At 37.9% G+C, this 22,503-nt stretch overlaps 1 protein-coding gene across 4 annotated transcripts in view; it reads right to left on the bottom strand.

Moving 5' to 3' along the window:
• Positions 1-22,503, bottom strand: part of myo9ab (myosin IXAb) — a 106,953-nt gene that overhangs the window by 32,768 nt on the left and 51,682 nt on the right. For all 4 annotated transcript variants that reach the window (XM_079858926.1, XM_079858927.1, XM_079858925.1 and 1 more), the window contains exons 9-26: positions 21,508-21,597; positions 17,269-17,385; positions 16,640-16,774; positions 16,105-16,226; positions 15,381-15,522; positions 13,815-14,016; positions 13,185-13,298; positions 12,232-12,313; positions 11,940-12,050; positions 11,829-11,868; positions 10,883-11,005; positions 10,613-10,693; positions 10,426-10,536; positions 7,319-7,441; positions 6,544-6,693; positions 3,496-3,809; positions 1,593-2,468; positions 275-356 (exon numbers count right to left, since the gene is read on the bottom strand). In XM_079858926.1, coding sequence (XP_079715052.1) covers positions 275-356; positions 1,593-2,468; positions 3,496-3,809; positions 6,544-6,693; positions 7,319-7,441; positions 10,426-10,536; positions 10,613-10,693; positions 10,883-11,005; positions 11,829-11,868; positions 11,940-12,050; positions 12,232-12,313; positions 13,185-13,298; positions 13,815-14,016; positions 15,381-15,522; positions 16,105-16,226; positions 16,640-16,774; positions 17,269-17,385; positions 21,508-21,597 — 3,015 coding nt within the window. The remainder of the gene's footprint in view (positions 1-274; positions 357-1,592; positions 2,469-3,495; positions 3,810-6,543; positions 6,694-7,318; positions 7,442-10,425; positions 10,537-10,612; positions 10,694-10,882; positions 11,006-11,828; positions 11,869-11,939; positions 12,051-12,231; positions 12,314-13,184; positions 13,299-13,814; positions 14,017-15,380; positions 15,523-16,104; positions 16,227-16,639; positions 16,775-17,268; positions 17,386-21,507; positions 21,598-22,503) is intronic.

The following is a 22,503-nucleotide window of genomic DNA, read 5'->3' as shown; positions in this document are numbered from 1 at the left end:
CTCATTTTGTGGGAATAAGGATGAAACACTGATCCGTTTATTTTTCCAGTGTGAAAAAACTCAAAGACTTTTGGAATAGTTTATGTGTTCATATAGGTAAGCACCTTAATTCTTCCAAATCCTTCCAATTAAAATATATAATCTGTTACTATAACGGTGCAGCTAATACTTCAATGAATTACATAGTTACGATTTTTTATTTTGTTTTTCATTTCTTAATTGAAATTGATGCATTTCTCAAATACAAGTTTCTCTGTGTTTTGCCTGTGCTCACCTCTCGTTTTTTTAGCGATCTGAATCCCGCTTCTCTTTGGATCGCCAGGGATCGTTCCTGATTCACCAGGTCTTTGTCCGACCTGAAAAACACACAGCAATCCTCTGTCACACCGACCATAGCCTGTCCCATTTGAGTAAATCTAATAATGTCATCTCATTAGATGCTAAACATCAGCTAAAAACTTCTCAAAATATCTTAACGCCTATCCTTCCCTCGCACTTTGTGACACATCTTTCCCTCGCGGGAAAGCCCTAAAATTATACTTAATTTAATTTTGATCATATTTTTTCAAATTTTTAATGCAAATTTTTTTGAGATTTACATTTTTTTTTCATTTACCTTTAAATTATGACATTTGATCAATAAATAAATAAATAGTAATTTAAGCACATTCCTCACATTCTTTCAATTTAAATTCAAAATAACTTTTCAACTACACAACAAAATAACTTAATTCAGCTCAAAATATCTTACATTGGGTGTCTTTGCCGACCTAAATAATAATATATAACATGATATTTCATGACTCTAGATGGCCTTATAGCTCTAGTCTATATGGAGCAAATGAGCTGTTCCGCTGGGTCCTAAAGTCAGTTTCTCTTCAGTATTCATTCAGATACACATTTAGACATTATAAAATAAATTTTTGGTAAAGTTTTAGCATTTTTAGTTTGAATTTTGAGCATTTTTAGGTTTTTCTATGTGTACTGAAGCATTCCTCGCATTCCATTCATTCCTAAGGGGGTCAAATTGACCCGCGAGGGAAGGATTTGTTACTTTTTTTATATTTCAATCACAAAACTTTGTATGTATTCATGGTTCAAGTGTGACAAAAGTCCCTCTGATGCACTGCAAAAAATGCTTTTCTTACTCAGTATTTCTGTGTTGTTTCCAGTCCAAATATCTAAAAATTATTAAATCAAGATGCATTTACTAGATGAGTAAATTGCTATAAGATATTAAGTCTTATTTTATGGGGGGAAAATAAAAATGAAGTGAGTTTTTGCTTAAAACAAGCTAATTTATCTTCCAATGGTGTATTGATTCAAACGGGGACAAGACTCTTTTTCTTACCCCCATTGGCAGATTTTATTAAGCAAAAAAAACACTTCATTTCGATCCCCCCCCCACCCCAGAAAACAAGACATAATATGGCATTTTACTACTTTAGTAAATGCATCTTGATTTAATATTTTTTAGATATTTTGACTGGAAACAAGACAAAAATACTGAGTAAGAAAAGCATATTTTGCAGTGTGAACACTCAATTTTAAAAAAAATGCCCCGAGGGAAGAATGAGTGGACGTAAACTCACTTGGAGAAGGTCAGACGACTGCGTTTGGGAGAGAAGGCCAGATCAGCTTTCTCCTTCATACTTATGCTGATGCTCTGAGACACAAACTTCTTCTGAACGTCCTTCTTCGTCGACGCCGCTTCCCTCGAGTCCAGCTGGAGGGTTTTGGAGGAGGTCGAAGTGACCAAGCCGTGATTGGGTTGAGGTTCAGGGGTCGAATGGGCGTCTGGATGATCAATGGAGAGCAGAAACTCCTGCTGGTGGTCCTCCGCTGCCATCTCATGATCATGATGAGCTTCTAGGTCGACAGGGTTTTCCTTCTGCATGCTGATGATAACCAGCACTGACTCCTTCTTCTCTGAGCGGGTCGGCGAACTCCTAACCGGACTGCCATCATCGTCAGCGATGTAGAAGTGAGGTTTGAAGGACGGTGGGCTGGTTTGGTTCTCCTCCATCGGCTCGGGTTTGGAAACTTGTTCCAACTCTCTCTCTCTCTCCGCGTTATTTTCACTCATTTGAAGAGTCGAAACTTGGGTCAACTCCTCAGAGCTTTCCTGACTATCCGTGGAGGCCTGAGGAGACGAAGGAAGATGTTCGGAGGGAGGGATTTGAGCGGAGGAGTCCGGTTCGGAGTTCGACACTGAACCGGATCGGACTTTGAGAAGCTCTAAACTGAACGTCGCTTGTTCGAGTTCTCGTTGCCTCCTACTTTCCCGCTTGGATCGGCTCTTTAGCGTGCTGTCGTCGACCGTTCGAGGGGGTTCGGTGGATTGCTTTTCCTCTGACAGCTCTACGCTTGAGTTTTGAGGGGCGTGTAAACTTTCAGTCACAGTGTTTGGATGCTCTTCGCCATCGATGGTTTTCTCTCCGCATCGTTGATCTCTCAGAATGCGGCACCTTGGGAAAAAAAAAAAACCTAGATGTTCAACACTACTAAATACTGAGATATTTCAGACACGTCAACTAGGGATGCACCGATATGAACATTTTGGCCGATAACGATAACCGATAATTCTTTATATTTGAAAGCCGATAACCGATAATTTGGCTGATAAATCTAAATCCAAATTTTTATATAATTTTTGGCCGGATTACAAAAACAAAAGTCCCATCAGTCAAATTCATATCCCAAACACAATTATAATGTTCTCATAATTTTATGCAGCCGATCTGACTGCGTGTTGCACTGAACTGTCAATCATATTTCAAGCAATTCAAAACCATCATGTTGAACAGTGCACATCTGAAGTGTCTCAGCTGAAGGAAATAATCAACTATTTATCGGCTTTAATATATCGGCCAAATCTTCTTATCAGGCCGATAACAGCTAACATTAAAAATGAACATATATCGGCCAATACCGATATGGTGGCCGATATATCGAGCATCTCTAATGTCAGCTATTACGTTTATTTTTGCTTCGGCAACAAAAATAGTTCCAATAGAAGCCAGATCAGTGAACAAACGGAACATCACCGGTCCAATCAAATTAGAGAATGTACTGTTGCACAGCCAATCAAAACACATCTGATGTTTAAAAGAGGGATTTTGTGGGCGGGGCCAACCTGAGCAACTGGTCATAACTAGATATCAAGATACAGACAAAATATCTTCTTGTATTATATATTATATAATAAGTGCCTCTTCACCTCATCCTATACCTATGAGAGACTAGTGCCGGGCAACAATTAATCGATATTAATCGCATCCAAAATAAAAGTTTGTGTTTACATAATATTATATATATATATATATATATAACGTAATAGTTGATATATATATATATATTTTTTTTTTAGTTTAAAGTATATATATATATATATTATATCTCAAGGTCATGGGTTCGATTCCCAGGGAAATCTTGATTACACATCTGGCTTTGGATAGAAACATCTGGCGAATGCACAACTGTAAATATATTTACCGCTGTCGAGCCTGGCGCCCCCTGCAGGCGGCCTGAAGCGTGACGGCGGCCTTGTGTCTCAGTGTGTGTGTGTGTCTGAGTGTGTGTGTCCTCCAGACGGCCTGTATGAGGCCTGCCGCTCTCTCTCGCGTGCGCGTCTGAAGGACTCGTCTCCAGCGCCTCTGGATGAGCAGAACCGCTCTCTTCTGCTGCCGGTACTGCCGTCTCTCTCTGAAGCCTCTCCAGAACGCCTGAACACACACCGCTGCCCTCTGCTGGAGCTCCGGCTCACACACACACTCGTCTGCGCGGGTCAAACACTCACGCCACCAGCGCTGCGGGGAGGAAGAGGAACCAGAGGATGATTATTAGGGGTGGAACAGATCGCAGGTGATCGTCATCTGTGCGGACCAGCTTACCCCCGGCTCGACACGCATGTGATTCGCTGAAAATGTATAATTTGGACGTGTTTTGTCTTGACAATTTATACATTCAAACAATTTTAAACGCAGAAGAAGAGGCGTTTTCGAAGCAGAGAGAGAGAGAGAGAGAGAGAGAGAGAGACAACAAAATACAACTTTAACAAAGATGAAACTATATTTAATTTCTACAGTGAACAAATAGTGTTATTTTACATTTAGGCCTAATTATTAACTTCTGTCCCTGAATACAACTGTTAGACTTTGTAACTTTGTTATTTAGTATTAATCTCTGCTTGTAATTTGTGTATTTGTTCTAATTTTATTTCTGACTGTTCACTTGTTTTTAATAATGTGTGAACATTTTATCAGATGTATATATTTTTTGGTAATTTACACATTTTAAAAATATATTTATTTTATGTTTCATACATTTTAAAAATGTAATTTAAAAAAAAAAAAATATTGTATGCATTAAAATGTGTATAATCTAAATTACTGCATAGATTTTTTAAAGAAACATTTATTTTTTAAATAGTTTATGCATGTAATGTATTTAATAATATTATTATTATTATTATATTATATTATCTTTTTTAAATGTATGTTTTACATTTCGTACTCTTTAAAAAATGTTTTATATTTAAATCTATGTTACCCATTAAAAAAAATAATATATATATATATTAGGGCTGTCAAACGATTAATCGCGATTAATCGCATCCAAAATAAAAGTTTGTTTTTACATAATATGTGTGTGTGTATGGAGTATAATTATTTTCTATATATAAATACACACACATGCATATATATTTAAGAAAAATGTGTTATTTATATATAAAATATTTATATATAATATAAATTATATATAATATAAATATATATACACAGTATATACATGCAAATATTTCTTAAATATATACATGCATGTGTGTGTATTTATATATAGAAAATAATTATACACCGTACACACACACATATTATGTAAAAACAAACTTTTATTTTGGATGCGATTAATCGCGATTAATCATTTGACAGCCCTAAAATATACATATACATATACACAGTATAAATACATTTTAAAATTAATATAATTAATTTCAATAATTATTATAAAACTATATATATTTGTTCAAATTGTTTAAATATAGAATTTGTTATCTGAGCACTTGTTATTATTCCGAGTAGAAAAATCCAATACTTTTTCTTTCTTTTTAAATATTATGTGATAGAAAGTGACAGGATGAAGTGCTGCACACATGCGTCTCATCAAAGCTCTGAGCGTTTGCGTAACGTCTTGTTTGTGGAGCGCCACATGTTTGTGATCGCGCTGGAATCTTGAAAGTGTATCTTTGTTTTGAAGAACACACCGCTCTGCACTCGCTGAACACTAGATCTGGCAGCGCAGTTAAACAACGACAGATGACTGGAGGAAAACCTTCACAGATCTTCCCTTTGTGCTCGACTAAATCAAACAAACCAGTCAGAAAGCACCTGTGTCTTTGAGAACGCTCTCTGCCTTCATAAGCCCAGAAAATACAAGAAACATGTTTGATGATTAAGTTTCAAACCTTGTAAACATGACTTTGTTATGAGGCAGACGGATATAAACCTGTCGTGAAATTACATAAAATCAGCCGATCAGATTAGCGTTAACACACACACACACACACACACGTGTCTGAAAGTGTATCTCCGGTTTACACAAACTCTCGGGACGGTTTATTTGATCAGGAACGTTTAGGCCTGATGACAGTTTCTCCTGAAAGCCTCAGTTCTCCTCGCCTCCTTCTGGCACAAGCTCTGCATTTAGTTCTGTTTCAATTCCAGTTTAATCTGCTTATTTGAAACTGTTGTAAAATAGTTTATATTTGCATCTATAGAAGTTTCAAATGTATATTAAATACACAAATAAGTTGGTTATAGAATGATTACGTAGCTATTACTTTGTGTTAAAATTGTTTGTGATTATTTCATTATTAAATGTCATTATTTAAAAATGTATATACATTTTAATAGTTATTTTATCATTTTTTATATAATATATACATAAAAAGTAAAATAAATATACATTTATATTTTTAAAAAAAGATATATTTTTTTTATTAAAAGTATATAAAATTTAAATGTATATAACAAATGAATATGTATCAAAATGACTATATTTTATATTTCATACATTTTATAAATGTTTATATTTTTTAAATAATTTACATATTTAAAAAAACATTTTTAAAATTTAAAAATCATACATAAAAATCATATATATATATATATATATATATATATATATATATTTATTTTTTTATTTTTTTATATAGGATTTATTTTTATCATAATTTATATATAATTTAAAATAAATATAATAAATGTAAAAAAATATTTTAAAAACGTATATATTTTTTACTAGTTGTTTATATGTATATATATTTAAAAAAAATATAATATATATATATATATATATATATATATATATATATATATATATATATATATATATATATATATATATATATATATATATGCACATCAACCCGATCACTTGATTAGCATTCATGTAAACACTACGTTCAGATTCATCGATGTAAACACAGCCACTGAGGCATTTTCTCTCTGGATATTTATAGAGACATATTCCTATAAGATATACCTGAATGAGGCGAGCGGCTCGTCTCTGCCGGCTGAAGAGCTTTCTCTCCTGCTTCGTCCTGAAGCGTCTCTGCAAACACACGATCCTCCTCAACACCTCCTGATGAAGCTCGTCCTGAAGCTTCTGACGCAGATGCTCTCGCAGAAACACCTGCAGGAACACACACTCGCTCAGGTCAGTGTCGTGACCCGGTCCAATCTGAACTGAATTAAACCAACATTGAGCTGAATTGAAATTCTTTCATAATTGATGAACTTTGCAACATTGACTGTTTTTAAACTGAATTGAATTTGTTTCATAATTGATGAACTTTGCATCATTGAATGTTATTGAACTGAATTTAATTAATGTTGAACTGAATTGAATTTGTTTCGTAATTGATGAAATCTGCAATATTGACGCTGTTATTGAACTGAATTAAATCAACATTGAGCTGAATTGAATTTCTTTCATAATTGATGAACTTTGCAACTTCGACTGTTATTGAACTGAATTGAATTTCTTTCATAATTGATGAACTGAAACACTGACTGTTATTGAACTGAATTGTAAAAACATTCAACTGAATTTAATTTGTTTCACAATTGAACTTTGCAACATTGACTGGATTCTGACACCCAACAACACAACAAAATGATATTTGAAGCTCCTTATGTAGCGAATCTGTTCTGGTTTGTATTGGCCGCCTCCAGTTTTCCCTGTTTTTCCTCCACCTAACGCTGTGACATAATAGTGATGTCGGCACAGAAAGGGTCTATAGGGATGTGTTTGTTACCATGTTTCTGCCCACTTGATACCCGTCGGGCTCGAGGTCTGCGCTCTGCAGGAACTGTCTGATGGCCGACTGAGAGCCGTGAAATCCAGCGGGTAAAAGCACGTGGAAATGATGAGCAAAATCCTGAAGAGACACACAACAGCTCCGTAAAGCGATCCACACGAAACATTCAGAAATATGATCGATTCCACTGCACTGACAAAACCCTGAACTGGATAATGAGACTAATGTCTTACAGCTGAATCATATCTGTTTCATAAATTGACAAACTGTGCAACATCAGTACTGTTTTTGAACTGAATTGAATCAAATGGAACTGAATTGAATTTGTTTCATAATTGATGAAATCTGCAACATTGACACTGATATTGAACTGAATTAAATCAACATTGAGCTGAATTGAATTTCATTATTGATGAACTTTGCAACATTGACTGTTACTGAACTGAATCAACATTGAACTGAATTGAATTGGTTTCATAATTGATGAACTTTGCAACACTGACTCTGTTATTAAACTGAATCAATATTGAACTGAACTGAATGTTTGCAACATTGACGCTGTTATTGAACTGAATTGAATTAACATTAAACTGAATTGAATTTGTTTTATAATTGATGAACTTTGCAACACTGACTCTGAACTGAATCAACACTGAACTAATTTGAATTTGTTTCATAATTGATGAACTTTGCAACATTGACACTGTTATTGAACTGAATCAACATTGAACTGAATTAAATTTGTTTCATAATTGAACTTTGCAACATTGACTCTTATTGAACTGAATTAAATCAACATTGAGCTGAATTCAATTTCTTTCATAATTGATGAACTTTGCAACATCAACTGTTGTTAAACTGAACTGAATTAAAGTTGAACTGAATTGAATTTGTTTCATAATGAATGAAATTTGCATCATTGACTGTTTTTGAACTGAATTGAATTTGTTTCATAATTGATGAACTTTGCAACATTGAATGTTATTGAACTGAATTGAATTAATGTTGATCTGTATTGAATTTGTTTCATAATTGATGAAATCTGCAATATTGACGCTGTTATTGAACTGAATTAAATCAACATTGATCTGAATTGAATTTCTTTCATAATTGATGAACTTTGCAACATCGACTGTTATTGAACTGAATTTAATTTCTTTCATAATTGATGAACTGTACAAAACTGACTGTTATTGTACTGAATTGCAAAAACATTAAACTGAATTTTATTTGTTTCATAATTGAACTTTGCAATATTGACTCTTATTGAACTGAATTAAAACAACACTGAGCTGAATTGAATTTCTTTCATAATTGATGAACTTTGAAACATCAACTGTTGTTAAAATGACCTGAATTAAAGTTGAACTGAATTGAATTTGTTTCATAATTAATGAAATTTGCAACATTGAATGTTATTGAACTGAATTAATGCTGAACTGAATTGAATTTGTTTCATAATTGATGAACTTTGCAACATTGAATGTTATTGAACTGAATTAATGCTGAACTGAATTGAATTTGTTTCATAATTAATGAAATTTGCAACATTGAATGTTATTGAACTGAATTAATGCTGAACTGAATTGAATTTGTTTCATAATTAATGAAATTTGCAACATTGAATGTTATTGAACTGAATTAATGCTGAACTGAATTGAATTTGTTTCATAATTAATGAAATTTGCAACATTGAATGTTATTGAACTGAATTAATGCTGAACTGAATTGAATTTGTTTCATAATTGATGAACTTTGCAACATTGAATGTTATTGAACTGAATTAATGCTGAACTGAATTGAATTTGTTTCATAATTAATGAACTTTGCAACATTGAATGTTATTGAACTGAATTAATGCTGAACTGAATTGAATTTGTTTCATAATTAATGAAATTTGCAACATTGAATGTTATTGAACTGAATTAATGCTGAACTGAATTGAATTTGTTTCATAATTGATGAACTTTGCAACATTGAATGTTATTGAACTGAATTGAATTAATGTTGAACAGTTTTGAATTTGTTTCATAATTGATGAAATCTGCAATATTGACGCTGTTATTGAACTGAATTAAATCAACATTGAGCTGAATTGAATTTCTTTCATAATTGATGAACTTTGCAACACTGACTGTTATTGAACTGAATTGCAAAAACATTAAACTGAATTTAATTTGTTTCATAATTGAACTTTGCAATATTGACTCTTACTGAACTGAATTAAATCAACATTGAGCTGAATTGAATTTCTTTCATAACTGATGAACTTTGCAACATCGACTGTTATTGAACTGAATTTAATTTCTTTCATAATTGATGAACTGTACAAAACTGACTGTTATTGTACTGAATTGCAAAAACATTAAACTGAATTTAATTTGTTTCATAATTGAACTTTGCAATATTGACTCTTATTGAACTGAATTAAAACAACACTGAGCTGAATTGAATTTCTTTCATAATTGATGAACTTTGAAACATCAACTGTTGTTAAAATGAACTGAATTAAAGTTGAACTGAATTGAATTTGTTTCATAATTAATGAAATTTGCAACATTGAATGTTATTGAACTGAATTAATGCTGAACTGAATTGAATTTGTTTCATAATTGATGAACTTTGCAACATTGAATGTTATTGAACTGAATTGAATTAATGTTGAACTGTTTTGAATTTGTTTCATAATTGATGAAATCTGCAATATTGACGCTGTTATTGAACTGAATTAAATCAACATTGAGCTGAATTGAATTTCTTTCATAATTGATGAACTTTGCAACACTGACTGTTATTGAACTGAATAGCAAAAACATTAAACTGAATTTAATTTGTTTCATAATTGAACTTTGCAACACTGACTGTTATTGAACTGAATAGCAAAAACATTAAACTGAATTGAATTTGTTTCATAATTGAACTTTGCAACATTGACTGTTATTGAACTGGCCTGAATCATCATTAAACTTGAATTTGTTCCAGCACTGACACTGTTATTGGACTGAATTATATTACCACTGAATTGAACTGAGCTGAATCACAGTTTTCTGTTTAACTGATGAATTCTGCTGACTTGACGCGTGTGTTGAATAGAGTTTTCTCACCTGAAAGCTGTACTTGACGCTGTATCCAGACTGCCGAATCCTCACGGTCTCCAGCATCCCAGTGTATCTCAGCTGTCTCAACACCAGCGCATCGTTGAAGCGCAGAGGAAGCTAGGAAACAACGACGCTAGTCAAACCGCGCATCTAAATCTAGCGACTTTCGTCAGAAATAAGACACATACTCTACCTTTTCTGCATTAGACCGGATGCATTTAACGAAGTACGGCTCGGACTGTCCCAGCGTCTCCATCAGCTTGTTCAGAGAAACCTGCATCATGAACACAAGACTGAGTTTCAGTGCCGACACAATGCAGATGAGCAAGTGTTAAAGGACGTCGAACATTTTTCTGTTTCGGTACTAGCTATGCTCAACCGAAGGCATTCAGAGATTTGATAATGTACCTTGTTTGTTAGTGTTGAAGCATAATAAAAATAATAAAATTCTACAAATCCTCACGTTGAACTGAGCGCTGATGCTGGGCGGCTTCTTCTTCTTGTGCAGGTGCAGGAGGGATTTGGTTATGCGGTCGTGAAGCGTCAGACAGCTCAGATACTTCAGTGACTTCACATCCAGCAAGTGCTGAACACACAACAAAACCTCCGTCAAGTCAAATACGGTCAACTGTGTGTTACATACAGTATATGTTACATAAGATTTAAAGGTGACATATTATGGCCCTTTTCACAAGATGTCATAAATCTATGGTGTAAATCTGTGAAATTTCAGCACAAAAACCCCCCCGATCATTTATTATCGCTTGTCAAATTTGCCCCTTTTTGGGTGTGAGCAAAAACACGCTATTTTTGTGTGTGTGTCTCTTTAAATGCAAATGAGCTTCTGCTCCGCCTCCGTTCAGAACAGGGCCAGAATTAACTGGATTAAATTTATTTCATAATTGATGAACTTCGCAACATTGAACTGAATTGAATCAACATTGATTATTGACGGCTTATTTTTTGACATGCTTGCAGAGAAAGACTTCATTACTGGGTTTCACTTTTCACGTTTTCTGTGCTGTGAGAAGCACCGGGACCCGATTATAGCACTTAAACACGGTTTACATGGTCTGTCCCCTTTAAATAACTCTGACTGAACATGCACCAATGCTACATTTTTCTAAATGTCATAATCATTTGTTAACAAACAAGTATTCATTACTTCTGTGAGCTCATTGTTTCTGCATTAAATCATTACATTGTTTTAATTAATACATTTTTCGCTAACTGTGATTTTGTATATGTACATTTCTGAAATGCATAACTTAGACAGTTTCCTCTGAAATCTGATCACTGTAAATTGTAATGTGGACTCATGCATTTTCTGTAAAGCTGAAACGATGTGTGTTGTGAAAAGCGCTGTACAAATAAATGTGAATTGAATAAAGCGAGAGTGGGGCGCTTACCTTCGGGAGGCTGGGCTTGGTCTTGTAGTTCTTGTTCCGCCTTCAGGAAAGAGAGAGTGTGTGAGAGCGAGTGAACATGAGTCGGAGGAACTGAAGGCTGTTGGTACTCACATCAGGATTCCCTGCGCTCGCTCCAGAAGCTTGTTGTTCACAGTGTTCACGAAGATCCCCTCCTCGTCGTGAGAGGAGAACGAGGACCTCGAGCCTCGAACGCCACAGTCCCTGAGACACACACACACACACACACATTCAAACTGAACGACTGATGTGTGGAAAAACCTCTAGATAGATAGATAGTTAGATAGATTTTTTATTGTGGTAAAAAATCACAATCACAAATTGTGGTGTTTTATTTGTTTCCCTCAATGTCATGTGACCATTAACCAACATTAACCTGCCGTACCTGGATAGTTTCTGGCCGAGTGTGTTTGAGCCCTGCAGGTCCGACAGTGGCGTCCGCGGACTCCTTCTGCTGATACACGAATCTGTCAATCACGAGAGAGAGGGGGAGAGAGAGAGAGTGAGAGTGATGTACAAATACATTTCACAGTATATTTAAACTACAATATGCATATTGCAGAAATATTAAAAGCAACCCCAACTCACAAGATATGTGCAAAAAACTAATCACTTTCAAACACAGAGCGCAACGCCTCACGGCAACACCAAATACCTTCATGAGTGATAAGATCATCCACACGCGTGTAATAAGCAAAATCAATCAATATTCTTGCTTGCACCATGTTTGAAAAAAATGTGTCCAAATTTTGTTCAAAATAATTTTTCCTATGTATATAAATAGCCAATTTTGCTTGGCCAAAAACAAAATTCAACAGCTGACATAAAATAAAATACAAATTCAACACATTTAAAACCAAAAATAATGAGAGCGAGAGACACAAAAACAATCCTCTCGTTAGTACTAGCATTAACAGTACGATTAGCAGAACACTCAGAACATGTTGATGTAGGGTGACCATATTTTAGTTTTCAGAAAAGAGGACGGGGGCGTGGTTGATGGGTGGGGGCGTGATCTGGGGGGTGTGACTAAGGGTGGGGGTGTGGTTGGGCCTGTGGTTAATGAGTGGGTTGGGGGCGTGGTCAATGGGTGGGTTGTGGTTGGGGGCGTGGTCAATTGATGGGCCGTGGTTAATGGGTGGGCTTGGTTGGGGGCGTGGGCAATGGATGGGGGCGTGGTTAATGGGTGGGTTGTGGTTGGGGGCGTGGTCAATGGATGGGGGCGTGGCCAATGGGTGGGCGTGGTTGGGGCGTGGTCAATGGATGGGGGCGTGGTTGGGTTCTCAGTGTAAAGCCTGGTTTGATCACTGTTCTCCTGCTGAAAAGGGATTGTCTCACTGTATCTGTCATCTTTGCAGCGCTGCAGGATCTCAAGGCTCCGCTGGTGAACAGGGTGATGAAGGAAACTGAAGCTGTCCACACTTTTCTGATTCTGAACTGGACCATCAGAACCTGGGGGGGGGGGGGGGGGGGCAGAGAGAGAGAGAGAGAGAGAGAGAGAGAGAGAGAGAGAGGGAGAGGGAGAGGGAGAGGGAGAGAGCGAGAGAGAGAGAGAGCGAGAGAGAGAGAGAGAGAGAGAGAGGGAGAGAGAGAGAGAGAGAGAGAGAGAGAGAGAGAGAGAGAGAGAGAGAGAGAGAGAGAGAGAGAGAGAGACAGAGAGAGTAAGCAAATGCATTGAAGCGCATCAGCCGCGAGTCACTCATGAATGTTTCAGAAGTGTCATCTACAGTTGTTGTTCTCACTAATCGACTGAGTTTCTGCAACAACAAACACCTTAATAAAATAAAGCACATGTTCACAAATGCGTTTGATAAACCATCGAGGAGCCGTTTGCAAACACACATGCAACTCCGCAAACCAACAGTTCAGGACTATATAATCATGCATGTTTCAATATTTCAGAATGAGCATTTGAATGTTGAAGGCGTCTGAATAAACGTGTGTTTGACTGTAAGTGTGGTCACTCACCGCTGGTCGTCCTCTTCTCCGTGTGCCGTGTCCCAGACTCCCGGAAGGCCACGAGCGCTCGGAAAAAGGCGCGGATCACGGCCCATCTGAAGGTGGCCACGGGGTCGAGTCCCATCAGGCCGCACACGAGCGCGTTACGGCTGCTCTTCAGCAGAGCCACGATATCAGGACGCATGTGGTCCGTGTTCTTCTCCCGGAAATCCTGCGGGACAAACACTCACATCTCACATCTCTCAGCTTTATGACGACTATCGCTTTCCTGCAGCTCAAACAGTGGAGCGCTAGCGCTCGCAACGCCGAGGTCATGGGTTCGAGTCCCAGGGAAAACAAGAACTGATGAGAGTGTAAATGTGGACCTTGAAATGCAATGGCTTTGGATAAAGGCGTCTGCCAAATGCATATGTGTAAATGTAAATGACATTCAATATTTAAATATATACATAAATATAAACTAATGTAAACAAATGGTACAGAATGTAAATGTAAACAATGCAAAAAAATAAAAATAATAATAAATATGTACAATAGAGAAAAAAAGGGCTATCGGATAAAAACTGTTTTTTAAGGGAAAGTGTATTTTTCCATTCCATATTTATCATGCATACTGTAAAATAGTCAGATTAGTATGCTAATAAACTACGGTTATTATAAGTAACTATAAGTAAAACTATTTTTTATAAAAAGCATTTTTGTTACTTGATAATAAAATATAATAAAATTAAACTTTTTTTTTTTTGTTACTTGCCAAGGAAACATCTTATTTAAATTTAGTTTAACTGCTGTACTAACATTAATAAAAACTATATAGACAAATAATGTCAAAAATGACAAAAAAATTCACTAAAATTAAAATTATAACAGAAAATATACAAGAATACTTCAAAATATTAATAAAAACTATAATTGTGTCTAAAGATATAAAAATAACAGAAAATGAATATGGTTGATGTGAAGCAGCTGTGTGTGTGTGTGTGTGTGTGTGTGTGTGTGTGTGTGTGTGTGTGTGTGTGTGTGTGTGTGTGTGAGTGAGTGAGTGTGTGTGTGTGTGTGTGTGTGTGTGTGTGTGTGTGTGTGAGTGAGTGAGTGTGAGTGAGTGTGAGTGAGTGTGAGTGAGTGAGTGTGTGTGTGTGTGTGTGTGTGTGTGTGTGTGTGTGTGTGTGGGTGTGTGTGTGTGCGCGTGTGTGTGTAGCGTGTAGATTTAACCCTCTCTGCCAAACATGTGCTCCAGATACACTCGTAGCCGAGGGGCCAATCCAACCAATCAGATTAAATCGCAGAATTAGGTCACTGGAAGTGGTGTGTGTGTGTGTGTGTGTACAAACATATGCAAATGCTTACTACTTAATCTCACACACACACACACACATATGGAAGCTTGTTTCCGCCACAGAATAAAAAAATGTAATTGAGAGTTTATATCTCACGATTCTGACTTCTTTCTCAGAATTGAAAGATATAAACTCCCAATTGAAAGATTAAAAGTAAGACTTGAGAGATAAAAAGGTGTTTTTATATTTGATTCTGTGGCAGAGAGCAGGTTTGATCCTCTGAGACGTAGATCCTGACCTTGACGCCGTACTTGACCTTCCCGGCGTAGTGGCGGATGATGAAGGCCGGCTCCATGACGGCCGGGAACTCGATGAACGCGCTGCCCTCGTGCTGACGCTTGAACTTGTCCAGCAGAGTCTGGTTAGACGCCTGAGGAAAACTACAAACCAACATCAACTCCCATTAATCCCTGATGAAATATACTTTATTTGAAAGCTTTAAAACTCTTAAGTCATTATTTATGATCATTTTTTATGATAACATAATATGATAATGTTTCCAATATATGATAACTGCAAAACTGCAATGAGTCATATGTGACCCTGGACCACAAAACCAGTCACATGTCGCACGGGTATATTTGAAGCAATAGCCAACAATACATTGTTATGGGTCAAAACTATCAATTTTTCTTTTACACCAAAAATCATTAGGATATTAAGTAAAGATCATGTTCCATGAAGATATTTAGTAAATTTCCTACCGTAAATATATAAAACACTTATTTTTGTGAGTGAATGCAGCACAATCGTGAACATAAATGCACAACTTTAAAGGAGATTTTCTCAATGTTTAGATTTTTAGATTCCATATTGCCCTATCCTAACAAACCATACATCAATGGAAAGCTTATAATGTAATTCAGATGATGTATAAATCTCAATAAAAAAAGACCCTTGACTGGTTCTGTGGTCCAGGGTCACAGAGATGTTGTGTGTTGTGTAGTGTGGCTGAGACGCACTTGCACTCTTCGTCCAGCAGGTGGAGCAGCGCCGTGGGCTTCTTACTGATGAGGTTAATGCAGGCCGTGTTGTCGATGTACTCGATCATGTGCCAGCTGATGCCCTCCGACCGATACTCCTCCTGAGAGAGTCAACGTCACATGATCAACTTTTTTTTACTGTAATATAGTCAAATATTAATAGGGATAAATTTCATAACATCAAACACAAGGCTAAAATCTGACTACTCAAATGCAGTGATAAATATCAGAGATTAGACCGTAATAAAACTAAACTGAATACTTGAACAAACAAACAAATTGATGTTGAAGAGTAGTTCACAGAAAAGTTGACTTCTTTGTATGAACTACTGCTTTATACTCAAAGAACAAAGCAAATCTCACTCTATTCAAAGCTGAATCCGCATTGAGATCCTTCAGGAAGGCTTGTATTATACGCTATGAAGTGTATTAATAATGACTTGCGCCTCCGCAAACATCAGTAATGATCACAGTGATGTGCAGATCAGAGTCAGAGTCAGAGATGAGGCTTTACCTGCTCGAGTTTGAAGATGTGCTGGTTGAAGTAATGCTGCAGCGTCTCGTTGGCGAAGTTGATGCAGAACTGCTCGAAGCTGTTGTTCTCGTAGTCCTCGAAGCCGAAGATGTCCAGCACCCCGATGGACAGGATCTGAAACACATCAATCCCGTGATCAGGACCACAGATATATCAGCGGGAGAACTGGGAACATGATGCAGGGTCACGTCACACGCCAGTTCACCACATTATCACTTTCAGGACGGCTTATGAAAGGCTAGAGAACGACAATTAGCCAGTAAACTATCAGAAAATGTCTATATGAGTAAACAAATGAAAACACACACACACACACACATATATATATTAGTGCTATATAACTTTTAAAATAAAAGTTTGTGTTTACATAATATGTGTGTGTACTGTGTATAATTATTTATTTATTATATGTATATATATACATTTAATAAATATTTGAATGTATATCCTGTATATATATTTATATATAATTGATATTTTATTACATATAAATTACATATTTTATATATAGATAACACATTTTTTCTTAAATATATACATGCATGTGTGTGTATTTATATATACATAAATATAAGTAGTCGTGTGTGTGTGTGTGTGTGTGTGTGTACCTTGGCCGAGTCCTCCAGGTCTTTGTTGTAGAGCAGCGCGTGATTGGTGCGGAAGACGATCCAGTCGAACAGAGCGCCGTACAGAGACTTGGCCATGGAGTCCCTCACCGTCCCCGCCTGCACACACACACGAGCGTCAGACACATGAGCACTACAGTCTCAGACCCTCCACTGGACATCACACATCACACATCTGAAGAGATGATGTTTGTCCATCTACAGAGTCCAGCGTGAACAACTGCAGCGCTGAGAGCCGACGTTTAAGGAAAAATAAAGGTCAAATAACAATAAAATAAGTCTCTCTGAGTCTCTCTGAGTCTCTCTGAGTCTCTCTGAGTCTCTCTGAGTGTGAGTCTCTCTGAGTGTGAGTCTCTCTGAGTGTGAGTCTCTGAGTCTCTCTGAGTCTGAGTCTCTCTGAGTCTCTCTGAGTGTGAGTCTCTCTGAGTGTGAGTCTCTCTGAGTCTCTCTGTGTCTGAGTCTCTCTGAGTCTGAGTCTCTCTGAGTCTCTCTGAGTGTGAGTCTATCTGAGTCTCTCTGTGTCTGAGTCTCTCTGAGTCTGAGTCTCTGAGTCTCTCTGAGTGTGAGTCTATCTGAGTCTCTCTGAGTTTCTCTGAGTCTCTCTGAGTCTGAGTCTCTCTGTGTCTGAGTCTCTCTGAGTCTGAGTCTCTGAGTCTCTCTGAGTGTGAGTCTCTCTGAGTCTGAGTCTCTGAGTCTCTCTGAGTGTGAGTCTCTCTGAGTGTGAGTCTATCTGAGTCTCTCTGAGTGTGAGTCTCTCTGAGTCTGAGTCTCTGAGTCTCTCTGAGTGTGAGTCTCTCTGAGTGTGAGTCTATCTGAGTCTCTCTGAGTTTCTCTGAGTCTCTCTGAGTCTGAGTCTCTCTGTGTCTGAGTCTCTCTGAGTCTGAGTCTCTGAGTCTCTCTGAGTGTGAGTCTCTCTGAGTCTGAGTCTCTGAGTCTCTCTGAGTGTGAGTCTCTCTGAGTGTGAGTCTATCTGAGTCTCTCTGAGTTTCTCTGAGTCTCTCTGAGTCTGAGTCTCTGTGTCTGAGTCTCTCTGAGTCTGAGTCTCTGAGTCTCTCTGAGTGTGAGTCTCTCTGAGTCTGAGTCTCTGAGTCTCTCGGAGTGTGAGTCTCTCTGAGTCTCTCTGAGTCTATCTGAGTCTCTCTGAGTGTGAGTCTCTCTGAGTGTGAGTCTCTCTGAGTGTGAGTCTCTCTGAGTCTATCTGAGTTTCTCTGAGTCTCTCTGAGTCTGAGTCTCTCTGAGTGTGAGTCTCTCTGAGTGTGAGTCTCTCTGAGTCTATCTGAGTTTCTCTGAGTCTCTCTGAGTCTGAGTCTCTCTGAGTCTCTCTGTGTCTGAGTCTCTCTGAGTCTGAGTCTCTGAATCTCTCTGAGTGTGAGTCTCTCTGAGTCTGAGTCTCTGAGTCTCTCTGAGTGTGAGTCTCTCTGAGTGTGAGTCTCTCTGAGTGTGAGTCTCTCTGAGTCTCTCTGAGTTTCTCTGAGTCTCTCTGAGTCTGAGTCTCTCTGAGTCTCTCTGTGTCTGAGTCTCTCTGAGTCTGAGTCTCTGAGTCTCTCTGAGTGTGAGTCTCTCTGAGTCTGAGTCTCTGAGTCTCTCTGAGTGTGAGTCTATCTGAGTCTCTCTGAGTTTCTCTGAGTCTCTCTGAGTCTGAGTCTCTCTGAGTCTCTCTGTGTCTCTCTGAGTCTGAGTCTCTCTGAGTCTGAGTCTCTGAGTCTCTCTGAGTGTGAGTCTCTCTGAGTCTGAGTCTCTGAGTCTCTCTGAGTGTGAGTCTCTCTGAGTCTCTCTGAGTCTATCTGAGTCTCTCTGAGTGTGAGTCTCTCTGAGTGTGAGTCTCTCTGAGTCTATCTGAGTTTCTCTGAGTCTCTCTGAGTCTGAGTCTCTCTGAGTCTCTCTGTGTCTGAGTCTCTCTGAGTCTGAGTCTCTGAGTCTCTCTGAGTGTGAGTCTCTCTGAGTGTGAGTCTCTCTGAGTGTGAGTCTCTCTGAGTCTCTCTGAGTTTCTCTGAGTCTCTCTGAGTCTGAGTCTCTCTGAGTTTCTCTGAGTCTCTCTGAGTCTGAGTCTCTCTGAGTCTCTCTGAGTCTGAGTCTCTGAGTCTCTCTGAGTCTGAGTCTCTCTGAGTCTCTCTGAGTGTGAGTCTCTCTGAGTCTGAGTCTCTGAGTCTCTCTGAGTGTGAGTCTCTCTGAGTCTGAGTCTCTGAGTCTGAGTCTCTGAGTCTCTGAGTCTCTCTGAGTCTCTCTGAGTCTCTCTGAGTCTATCTGAGTGTGAGTCTCTCTGAGTCTCTCTGAGTGTGAGTCTCTCTGAGTCTCTCTGAGTCTCTCTGAGTGTGAGTCTCTCTGAGTTTCTCTGAGTCTCTCTGAGTCTGAGTCTCTCTGAGTCTCTCTGTGTCTGAGTCTCTCTGAGTCTGAGTCTCTGAGTCTCTCTGAGTGTGAGTCTCTCTGAGTGTGAGTCTCTCTGAGTGTGAGTCTCTCTGAGTCTCTCTGAGTTTCTCTGAGTCTCTCTGAGTTTCTCTGAGTCTCTCTGAGTCTGAGTCTCTCTGAGTCTGAGTCTCTCTGAGTCTGAGTCTCTCTGAGTCTGAGTCTCTCTGAGTCTGAGTCTCTCTGAGTCTGAGTCTCTCTGAGTCTGAGTCTCTCTGAGTCTGAGTCTCTCTGAGTCTGAGTCTCTGAGTCTCTCTGAGTCTGAGTCTCTCTGAGTGTGAGTCTCTCTGAGTCTGAGTCTCTGAGTCTCTCTGAGTGTGAGTCTCTCTGAGTCTGAGTCTCTGAGTCTCTCTGAGTCTCTCTGAGTCTCTCTGAGTCTCTCTGAGTCTCTCTTTGAGTCTATCTGAGTCTCTCTGAGTGTGAGTCTCTCTGAGTCTCTCTGAGTGTGAGTCTCTCTGAGTCTATCTGAGTCTATCTGAGTGTGAGTCTCTCTGAGTGTGAGTCTCTCTGAGTCTGAGTCTCTGAGTCTCTCTGAGTGTGAGTCTCTCTGAGTCTCTCTGAGTCTATCTGAGTCTATCTGAGTGTGAGTCTATCTGAGTGTGAGTCTCTCTGAGTCTGAGTCTCTGAGTCTCTCTGAGTCTCTCTGAGTCTCTCTGAGTCTATCTGAGTCTCTCTGAGTGTGAGTCTCTCTGAGTCTCTCTGAGTGTGAGTCTCTCTGAGTCTCTCTGAGTCTATCTGAGTCTATCTGAGTGTGAGTCTCTCTGAGTGTGAGTCTGAGAGTCTCTCTGAGTGTGAGTCTCTCTGAGTGTGAGTCTCTCTGAGTCTCTCTGAGTCTATCTGAGTCTATCAGAGTCTCTCAGAGTCTCTCTGACAGATGATTTAAACATCCAGCGGTGCACAAATCTCCTTCAGCATGTGTGAAGCCCATAAAGCTGCAGATGAAAGCTGCCAAAAACGCTGCTTATTGAACCTGCACGAGCCAAAACACATAAAACTCTCTCCCCACTCTCCAGTTTCTGACGCCCTGTAAGAGAAGCTAAACGAGAAACGGGCCTCGTGTCGCAGGGCATGCTGGGATACAGCGGAGCTGATTGGCTGTTTAGAGACTCAAGGACGTTGAATCCTAAGGTTTATGGATTCAAGCGGCAACTGTCTTCATAATATAACACAACCTCATGCCCAGTGTTGCAGAAGTAACTCCTGCATTATTGATTTGTTGTTTTATTTTTAGCCTAATTCTGGAGGAGGGATGAAACATTATATAAAACTCCCCCAGCATGATTCATTATTCACAACACTTTAACATTTATGATTACACACTCAGAAATGGAGGAGAAGAAACTCAAAATATTACAGGAAAGGTGTGTGTGTGTGTTTGTTTTCTGAAGCACTGGGGTTTTCAGATAAACCACTGAGTAATAAACACACACACACACACACACACTGAGGAGGAAACGTGCAGTCTTCAGGAGTAAAATAAGACCACAAGAGAAAGTGAGATGAGACAGAGAGATAGTCTGAGGCTGTGTGTGTGTGTGTGTGTGTGTGTGTGTGTGTGTGTGTGTGTGTGTGTGTGTGTGTGTGTGTGTGTGTGTGTGTGTGTGTGTGTGTGTGTGTGTGTGTAAAGCATGAAGAGATTCATCCATTGCACATAAAACACAACAACTTTAAACAAAAGTCAAGATTTCATAATACTCAGTAAAAAGACAACCGTCCTCGATCACATCAGCATTATCCAGGTTTCTGAAGCATCGTGCAGAAGGTGTGTGTGAGTTCAGGGGTGTGTTGAAGTGTGTTGAAGTGTGTCTTCAGTCTCACCTCAGCTAGTTTGTATGGCACAATCAGTCTCTCTCCCACCGTCACCGTCTTGCGTGTCGTCAGAGCCTCGAAAAGCATCTCCTCCTTCACCTGGGCATCAAACACAAACACAAACCATGAGATCTGCACATTTCTCTGACAGCTGCTCAAAAACTAGCGCTTTACTCTGGTAATCAATCTGTGTTTGGACACCATGTGAATAAATTTTTGGGATGTACAGCATAAACACTGGGAAATTTCATGAAAAACAGACACGTTTGCTTGTCTAAGCGTGCAAGTGTTTCCTTATATAAGCCTTGAATGCATATAAAACCACATTTTGTCTGTGAAAACTCTCAGAAAAAAAGTGTTTTAGTGCTTTTGTGTGTAATGGTGTGTTTTCTGCGGTGGGCGAAACCCTTTCCACCAATATTATTATAAACTAAAACATTGTAAAATGAAAATACAAACAAGGAAACTAAAGCTCATAAAAGTACAAAGGCTCGTGCAGCCAGAGTAAATCAAACGTGTTATTGCAACGGTGTGTGTTTAAACAGGAAGGTGTTGGACGACCATCAACAGACGGCAGAAGAAAAAGAAAAAATAAAAAAAATGTAAAAAAAAAAAAAAAAAAAATAAATAAAATTAAATTAAATTAAAATAAAATAAATTAAAATTAAAATTAAAATTAAAATTAAAATTAAATTAAAATTAAATTAAATTAAATTAAAATTAAAATTAAAATTAAAATAAATAAATGAAAATTAAATGAAAAATAAAATAAAATAAAATAAAATAAAATATATAAGAATAAAATGAAATGTGCAGCCAGAGTAAATCAAACATGTTATTGCAACGGTGTGTGTTTAAACAGGAAGGTGTTGGACGACCATCAACAGACGGCAGTATAAAAAAATTAAAAAATAATAATAATACAATTAATAATAATAAAATTAAATAAAATATAAAGCATTAAATTAAATAATTAAAATAAATAATTAAAAACAGACGAAGTTT

Source organism: Squalius cephalus (genome assembly GCF_949319135.1).
Source record: "Squalius cephalus genome assembly, chromosome: 23".
Classification (NCBI taxonomy): domain Eukaryota; kingdom Metazoa; phylum Chordata; class Actinopteri; order Cypriniformes; family Leuciscidae; genus Squalius; species Squalius cephalus.
This window is presented reverse-complemented; position numbering and strand designations above follow the sequence as displayed.